This window comes from Staurois parvus, unplaced genomic scaffold (assembly GCF_062004578.1).
Source record: "Staurois parvus isolate SC_StPar_1 unplaced genomic scaffold, SC_StPar_1.0 ptg001288l, whole genome shotgun sequence".
NCBI classification, from domain to species: Eukaryota; Metazoa; Chordata; class Amphibia; order Anura; family Ranidae; genus Staurois; species Staurois parvus.
Genome location: NW_028319084.1, coordinates 430,950 through 440,440, shown reverse-complemented (window position 1 = coordinate 440,440; position 9,491 = coordinate 430,950). Strand labels below are relative to the sequence as shown.

General features: G+C 51.8%; 1 protein-coding gene across 1 annotated transcript in view; it reads right to left on the bottom strand.

Annotated features, from left to right (window-relative positions):
• Positions 1–4,668: 4,668 nt before the first annotated feature.
• CRIP3 (cysteine rich protein 3) overlaps positions 4,669–9,491 on the bottom strand; it is a 30,302-nt gene continuing 25,479 nt past the window's right edge. Inside the window, exons 8-9 of the mRNA XM_089660919.1 lie at positions 5,805–5,888; positions 4,669–5,693 (exon numbers count right to left, since the gene is read on the bottom strand). Coding sequence (XP_089517045.1) covers positions 5,815–5,888 — 74 coding nt within the window. The 3' untranslated portion in view covers positions 4,669–5,693; positions 5,805–5,814. The remainder of the gene's footprint in view (positions 5,694–5,804; positions 5,889–9,491) is intronic.

The window sequence follows — 9,491 nt, the reverse complement described above, 5'->3', positions numbered from 1 at the left end:
GTGACGGCAAATCACGGCGGTCACATGACCCTAAAACTCTGCCCGCCTCTTGGCTTCTGAAACTCTTAAAGGGCCGGGAGGCACCGACACAAAGTGGTTAAATAGGTGATTCAACCAGTAATGTACACTTCTGGTCCTAGGATGAGTCCACTGTCGTAGGATGGTATCGTTCACTCACTGTACCATATCGATGGAGGAGTCACATGGTCACTCTGGGACAGGACTACAGAACATCTTTTCCTCTCCTCATTGCCATAACATGGGGAAGGGAGTGTTGTAGGTCACAAAAGATAGCTAAAAATAAAAATATTGTGCGATATTCTTTCCATTTAGCTCCCAGGAAGTGACAAGGACACTGCATTTCTAGCAGGATCAACACTTTTCTGTACTTACAGAAAATCTAAGACCTGTAAGCTATAATATATTACATTTTAAAAGGAGATTTGTAATAGCAAAAGGGCGGAAGTTGTTCTGAGAGCACTAGGGCAGATATTCCTGATGTAGTCATGGCCAGTTCATACAGTGAAGAAAATGTGTATTTGCTCCCCGGCTGATTTTGAATATTTGCCCCTCACAAAGAAATCAGTCTAAAAATCGAATGTTCGGTGTATTGTAACACTGAGAGACAGAATAGCAACAACAAATTCAAAAGAAATGTATGTCTAACAAATGATGCACTGATTTGCATGTTCATGAGGAAAATAAGTATTTGATATCCTATCATTCAGCAGGATTTCTGGCTACCAGGTGTCTTTCATATAGGTAACAAGCGGAGAGTAGCAGCACTCCCTTTAAGAGACTGCTTCTAATCTCATTTTGTTACCTCTATAAAGACACCTGTCCACAGGAGCAATCAAACAATCAGATTCCAAACTCTCCACCATGGCAAAGACCAAAGAGCTGTCCAAAGATGTCAGGGACAAGATGGTAGACCTACACAAGGCTGGACTGGGCTACCAAACTATCGCCAAGCAGCTTGGTGAGAAGGTGACAACAGTTGGTGCAATCATTTGCAAATGGAAGAAACACAAAACGACTGTCAGTCTTCCTAGGTCTGGTGCACCATGCAAGATCTCACCTCGTGGAGTGTCAATGATCATGAGAACAGTGAGGAATCATCCCAGAACTACACGTGAGGATCTTGTCAATGATCTCCAGGCAGCTGGGACCACAGTCACCAAGAAAACAATTGGTAACACACTACGCCGACAAGGATTGAAATCCTGCAGTCCCTCTGCTCAAGAAAGCACATGTCCAGGCCCATCTGAAGGTTGCCACTGATGAGACCAAAATCGAGCTCTTTGGCATCAACTCAACTCGCCGTGTTTGGAGGAGGAGGAATGCTGCCTATGACCCCAAGAAGACCATCCCAACTGTCAAACATGGTGGTGGAAACATTCTGCTTTGGGGGTGTTTTTCTAAGGGGACAGGACAACTGCACCGCATCAAAGGGACGAAAGGATGGGGCAATGTACCGTCAAATATTAGGTGAGAACCTTCTTCCCTCAGCCAGGGAATTGAAAAATGGGTTGTGGATGGGTGTTCCAGCATGACAATGACCCAAAACACACGGCCAAGGCAACAAAGGAGTGGCTCAAGAAGAAGCACATTAAGATCCTGGAGTGGCCTAGCCAGTCTCCAGACCTTAATCCGATTGAAAATCTGGCAACTCGAACTTTCAGCTCCCTCCACAAACGTCAGCCACCAAACCTTAATGACTTGGAGAGGATCTGCCAAGAAGAGTGGGCCAAAATCCCTCCTGAGATGTGTGCAAACCTGGGGACCAACTACAGGAAACGTCTGACCTCAGTACTTGGTGGCAAAGCCCTTGTCGGCAATCACAAAGTCATGTTTTGTGAAGGGGATCAAATACATATTTCCCTCATGAACATGCAAATTAGTGCATCATTTGTTAGACACAAATTTCTTTTGAATTTTTTGTTGCTATTCTGTCTCTCAGAGTTACAATACACCGAACATTAGATGTTTAGACTGATTATTTCTTTGTGAGGGGCAAACATTCAAAATCAGCAGGCGATCAAATACTTATTTCCTTCACTGCATATACATTTCATATGCTACTGCTCCAATCTTCACCCATCACAACAGGCTTAGTCACTCATGACCTTCAGGGGGCTGGTCCCCCTTTTCTGCTATACAGCTCCAAAGCACTGGACCCCATAGGATCCTGCCAGAGGCTTCCTTGGTCAGTGTCGACTGCCCAGGGTTCTGTAATACAGGGTCCAGCACCAAAAGGCCACATTAGAGCAATCCGATTATCCAGTCTCTTTCTTCCTATTAGGACCATTTTGAGACCAAGTGTATTCTCACATAGAGCGGAACTTCAGTGACCATCACCTTTAAGATGATCGGGGAAAAAAAACCCAAAAAGGGACTTCCTGTATGGGAGGGGTTACATAGAGGAAGACTTCCCCTCTATTTTTGGGATGCCAGTGTCCATTAGGTGGCACATAACCCAGATAGAAATGATTATAGCCTCCTGTGTCCCGTAATGTACAATAAAGAAATGAAGTGTTCAATAAACAAAGTCATTTGTCTATGCCTCCAGCAGAACAGGAGTTTGTTGAGCTGTGGCTTCAAGTTCATATTAACCTGAGGTTGGTTGGTTTTCATATAATTCAGGCAAAACAAAAAAAGAAACACCCTAGTTTCTGCCACATACACAGTCAAAACCGTATTAAACCAAAAAGCAAACATTTTATTATATTGCAGGTTACCAATTTTTAGATGTGATGGCTCCATTTGTTTTTTAGACTTTTTTGACTTCTATTCTTATCTGGTGATCTGGCCAGTAAGTCTGTTTTTCAGAAGAACAAGCTCTTCCACAAGAGTGAGACAAACCATTTACCTTAGACAGGGGAGTGCTTACAATGATCAGCTTATATTTATGCAACACCTTTATCTCAAAAGGAAAAAAAACGGTTTGCGGTAATTGATTTATAAAGTGTTAGCTTGAGTTCGGCTTCAAATTTGTTAGTGTATCGAAATCTGGTAGTATATATCTAACCCCCCCCCCCCCCTCCCCCCTCAGACTGACAATGCTGCTGTCCAAAGGTGCCCCGGGCACCTTAATACAGAGTGGGGGCAATCTAACACAGTAAGTATTTTACTTGCCAGATCACAAGCTGAAAAGAAAAAAAAAAAAAAAAAGCTGAAAATAGAAACCTAATGCAGCCACCACATGTAATGATTGGTATGTTGCAATAGAATACATTTTTGTCTTTGGGTTTAATAGCACTTTAAGAGAGGCACCACTAGGAGAGGAGCTTGATCTGTGCACAAGTATGACCTTTTACTTACTAGGGTTCATTCTAGTGTAGGAGATGGTCTACCTACCTCGCAGCCCTCTGCTGCTCTCAACATTCCTAGGGTTTCAGTGGGGGAACTAACCTCACCTCCCTGACCCCAAGACACTAGCAATTTTTGAAACCCATTCCTGTCAACATGTTTGGGGTTGTATCTATCCCTGATCCTTTTCTACTCTACATAGGATTCTTACATCATTCAAAAATATAAAGCGTTATTTACACCATCTGTACTTCTGAGGATGTAATGGTTACAGCAGTTTGTAATGAGAAATCTACTGCATCCTACCAGGCTGTACCTACTGTAAGTTACCGGCGTACCTTGTATGTATTCATGCTGGATGTACCCAGATTCTGCTGTTCTACCTCTTCCCTCTGGATAGGTATCATTTGAGATCATTCATACTGTGAACAACAAAATATTTTCCAGCACACTTACCAGCCAGCCGAACAGCGGAAACTGACCCAAACAATCGTTAAAACAGAGGTACACACACACACACACACACACACACACGCAGTGCCTGTGTCAAGGCTCTTCTGACATGTGTAGAGTTAGGGCTGCAGTATCCAGAGTCTCCTTAGGAGGAGCATATATAGCAATGAAGAGAAGGAGGGGCAGGGACGAGAAGGAGGGGCAGGGACGAGAAGGAGGGGCAGGGACGAGAAGGAGGGGCAGGGACGAGAAGGAGGGGCAGGGACGAGAAGGAGGGGCAGGGACGAGAAGGAGGGGCAGGGACGAGAAGGAGAAGCAGGGACGAGAAGGAGAAGCAGGGACGAGAAGGAGGGGCAGGGACGAGAAGGAGGGGCAGGGACGAGAAGGAGGGGCAGGGACGAGAAGGAGGGGCAGGGACGAGAAGGAGGGGCAGGGACGAGAAGGAGGGGCAGGGGACCATAGTGTGTGCATGTAGGGGGGTAGTGGGTGCGTGGGCGTGCGTGTGGGGGGGCGGGCATGGTGTATGTGCATACGTTGGGGGGGAGGGGGGGGACACGTGGGCATACGCATGCGTATGGGGTGTGTGCATGTGTGGGGGGGATGCACGTGCGTGGGGGGCGTGCGCGTGCATGTGGTGTGGGTGGGGAAGTGTGGGCAGGCCTGAGAACACCACCTTGGAAGGGAAGCTGTGATGTGAAGTGGGGGACTGTGGTGTGAGGGGGACTGGAGGACAGTGATAAGAAATTGTGATACAGGAGGTAAGAAAAAAAAAAGAAAAAAAAAAAAAAGGAAGAAGTGGTTAAGGCCTGTTGGAAGAAAATTTTAGTGGTCGGAACTCCGTGAATTGCAATTCAATAACCCTGCCCTGGAAGGTAAAATTCAGAATAGAGACGGGGACACAACGCGTGAAAAAGGGAAACTTTTATTGTGCATTTTATATTGCAGCAAACATTTCCTCTTCTAACAGGCTATGCAGAGGGGTCAGGTATGGCGGCAGGGCCACGCGAATGATCAGCGAATGACAGAGCTGACAAGAAGGTCAATGATGGCAGGGCAGAGGGTCAGTGATGGCAGCAGGTCTGTAATGGGGATAAGGCGATGACATCAGGGCCATGTAGCGAATCAGCGATTGAGAATGGCCAGCGCTGCAGGTGACATGGCCCTCATTGGTCAGTGAATAGAGTTGTTTTACAATCCGCAGCAGACACGTAAAGCAGATTCTCATACAGCGGACTGATTGGCAGCTCTGCACCACCCCGCAGAAGGTCTGCAGCATCAGTGTGACCGAGCGCCAGCGTGGCACTGCAATCTGATATGACAGACTGGTTCTGCGGTGTGAAAAGCCGCCAGAGGGAGCCAGAGAGCCGCTGAGAGAGGACCATTAACTATTTGTGTCCTGGATTGCCAGCACATGGAGCCATGCCCTTACAGACAGCAACACCACCATCGGCAACGCTGCAGAAAGCTCTCCTGGCCCCCCGCCATCATTCTGTGCACAAAGGATCCGCTCTGTTACTGTAGTGCTTGCCATCACCTCCCTGCCACCAATCAGATTTAAACCTGCCCTGGAAAATGAAATACCTCAACTTGATTGGCTGAGGAAGCTAAATAGACAGTTCTTAGAAAACATTGATAATCTAGCCTATTGGAATAAGAATGCAGCCACTGTCAGCACCCAGACCGCGCTGCCGGACTGACAGAGCCGCGGCCGGTGGGCACACCATCTAATTACAGGTGTCTCCAGTAGAGGAATGATCCAGAGTTATATAAACCTATAATATTAATAAATACATGGGGGGGGGCCATAATACTTTCACCATCATTGTTTAGCGCCCTCCCAAGGAGAATGAAGCGGGGCTCCCATAGTGCATTGCAGTCCAGCAGTGAAGGGTTAAACAAGGCAGAAGAAGCATTTCCTCATCCCGGGTCATCTGCAAAGAAAGGATGGAGAGGTCTGATTGGTTCCAGATTCTGGGAGTACGGGGTGCAATGAACCCGTCAATGTATGGCCAAAACACAAACCGTATGAATAAGAGCCGTACCTGACGCTGTTCACATCTGATCCCGGCTCTCTGTCTCATCGGAAGGTTCATAGATGTAACATCCAACATCTCCGATATTTACCCCTGAGGAGAACAATTAACACGTTAGATGCATTCAACACTGAGAAAACAATTCACCCATAAATCAGGCACATCCACCCCCGGGGGAGAACGGACAGACGCACTCATCCACCCCCGGGGGAGAACGGACAGACGCACTCATCCACCCCCGGGGGAGAACGGACAGACGCACTCATCCACCCCCGGGGGAGAACGGACAGACGCACTCATCCACCCCCGGGGGAGAACGGACAGACGCACTCATCCACCCCCGGGGGAGAACGGACAGACGCACTCATCCACCCCCGGGGGAGAACGGACAGACGCACTCATCCACCCCCGGGGGAGAACGGACAGACGCACTCCCCCCTGGGGGAGAACGGACAGACGCACTCCCCCCTGGGGGAGAACGGACAGACGCACTCCCCCCTGGGGGAGAACGGACAGACAATTAACATGCCCAATGCCTCCCCCCCAGGGAACACTATTCACACATCAAGACGCATTCACCCATAGGGAGAATAATGGACACTGATGCATTCACCTCTGGGGAAAAACAATTAACATGCCCAATGCCTTCTTCCCTCCCCAGGGAAAACTATTCACACATCAAGGAACATTCAGCCATAGGGAGAAAAACGGACAGGAATACATTCACCTCTGGGCAGAACAATTGACACAGGTGCATTCACCTCTGGGGAAAAACAATTAACATGCCCAATGCCTTCCCCCCCCTGGGGAAAACTATTCACAGGGAGAATAACGGACACAGATGCATTCACCTTTTGGCAAAACAATTAACCCATCAGAAGCTTTCATTCATCAAATGCATTTACCCTGGGGAGAAAACAAAATTCACAGACTCATTCACCCCTAGGGAGACCATTCACGCCGTTGATGCAATCACCCCCTTGGGGGTAAATCAGACAGTAGCAGCACAGCAAGGCTGTTATACAGTCGCAGGCAGTGACTGTGTAGAACCTGGCTGTGATGCAGACACAGACAGTAGCAGCGTACAGCCCGGCTGTGCCAGAGGAAATTAGGCCAGCTGGAAAAAATGTTCCATTTCCTGACAAACAGAAAAGCAGCTTTGAGAGCCCAGACTGAAAATAGCGCCGAGCTCCACCCGTACGCATCATGGCCTTCCAGCGTGTATAGAGGGGACAAGGCAGCCCAGCACATTGCTATACCCATCCTTACGTCTCAGAGGCAAGTCCCATATATTTGGGGTAGGGTGCCTCTTTAGCAGCCTTATGTGCAGGTTTAGGACATGGGAAAATATTCTTCATCTACTAGTGGGGGCCGCAGTGTGAGACACGAGGAGCAGATGAGGGTCACATCAGGGGCAGGGTGTGTATGAGGCAGATGGGTGCCGCACTGTGCGCCTCTCTACATTCCAAATACAACGTGTTCTCCTCAAATCAAAGCAGATGTGAAGCCGAGACTCCAAATTGGAGAGGAAATGAATGTGCAATGTGTTGTGCTGGAGTAAGATAAGACAACGCTCGGGTTACGACGTCGAGGAGGACAACCCGGGTCCCGTGGGGGGTTACGATGTCGAGGAGGACAACGGGGAGTCCCGTGGGGGGTTGCGACGTCGAGGAGGACAACGGGGAGTCCCGTGGGGGGTTACGACGCCCAGGACGACAACAGGGAGTCCCGTGGGGGGTTACGACGCCCAGGACGACAACAGGGAGTCCCGTGGGGGGTTGCGACGCCCAGGACGACAACAGGGAGTCCCGTGGGGGGTTGCGACGCCCAGGACGACAACAGGGAGTCCCGTGGGGGGTTGCGACGCCCAGGACGACAACAGGGAGTCCCGTGGGGGGTTGCGACGCCCAGGACGACAACAGGGAGTCCCGTGGGGGGTTGCGACGCCCAGGACGACAACAGGGAGTCCCGTGGGGGGTTGCGACGCCCAGGACGACAACAGGGAGTCCCGTGGGGGGTTGCGACGCCCAGGACGACAACAGGGAGTCCCGTGGGGGGTTGCGACGCCCAGGACGACAACAGGGAGTCCCGTGGGGGGTTGCGACGCCCAGGACGACAACAGGGAGTCCCGTGGGGGGTTGCGACGCCCAGGACGACAACAGGGAGTCCCATGGGGGGTTGCGACGCCCAGGACGACAACAGGGAGTCCCATGGGGGGTTGCGACGCCCAGGACGACAACAGGGAGTCCCATGGGGGGTTGCGACGCCCAGGACGACAACAGGGAGTCCCATGGGGGGTTGCGACGCCCAGGACGACAACAGGGAGTCCCATGGGGGGTTGCGACGCCCAGGACGACAACAGGGAGTCCCATGGGGGGTTGCGACGCCCAGGACGACAACAGGGAGTCCCATGGGGGGTTGCGACGCCCAGGACGACAACAGGGAGTCCCATGGGGGGTTGCGACGCCCAGGACGACAACAGGGAGTCCCATGGGGGGTTGCGGCGCCCAGGACGACAACAGGGAGTCCCATGGGGGGTTGCGACGCCCAGGACGACAACAGGGAGTCCCATGGGGGGTTGCGACGCCCAGGACGACAACAGGGAGTCCCATGGGGGGTTGCGACGCCCAGGACGACAACAGGGAGTCCCATGGGGGGTTGCGACGCCCAGGACGACAACAGGGAGTCCCATGGGGGGGTTGCGACGCCCAGGACGACAACAGGGAGTCCCATGGGGGGGTTGCGACGCCCAGGACGACAACAGGGAGTCCCATGGGGGGGTTGCGACGCCCAGGACGACAACAGGGAGTCCCATGGGGGGTTGCGACGCCCAGGACGACAACAGGGAGTCCCATGGGGGGTTGCGACGCCCAGGACGACAACAGGGAGTCCCATGGGGGGTTGCGACGCCCAGGACGACAACAGGGAGTCCCATGGGGGGTTGCGACGCCCAGGACGACAACAGGGAGTCCAATGGGGGGTTGCGACGCCCAGGACGACAACAGGGAGTCCCATGGGGGGTTGCGACGCCCAGGACGACAACAGGGAGTCCCATGGGGGGTTGCGACGCCCAGGACGACAACAGGGAGTCCCATGGGGGGTTGCGACGCCCAGGACGACAACAGGGAGTCCCATGGGGGGTTGCGACGCCCAGGACGACAACAGGGAGTCCCATGGGGGGTTGCGACGCCCAGGACGACAACAGGGAGTCCCATGGGGGGTTGCGACGCCCAGGACGACAACAGGGAGTCCCATGGGGGGTTGCGACACCGAGGAGAACGGAGTCCTATCGGGGTTGCGACACCGAGGAGAACGGAGTCCTATCGGGGTTGCGATACCCAGGAGGAGAATGGAGTCGTATCACAGATAACGCAACACTCCACCCAGAACCGCACCTTACCCAGGACGGGGCCCAATACCCACATGTGGGGGGTGCCATCACTCCCACTGCCCGCCAAGGACAATCCACTGCTGCAGAGCAGACTGAATATTCACTGCTGTGCACCACCTGCTCCATTTTCTCATTTCTTTCCAGTTCCCAGGGCTTTAATCACACAGATTTACCCGCACAAATATTCTAGTATAGATCAAGGATAGGCAACCTCGGCATATCAGCTGTTGAACTACATGCCCCATGAATCACTGCAAGAAAGACTGCTTCTGGGAGGCATGATGGGATTTGTAGTTTCACCACAG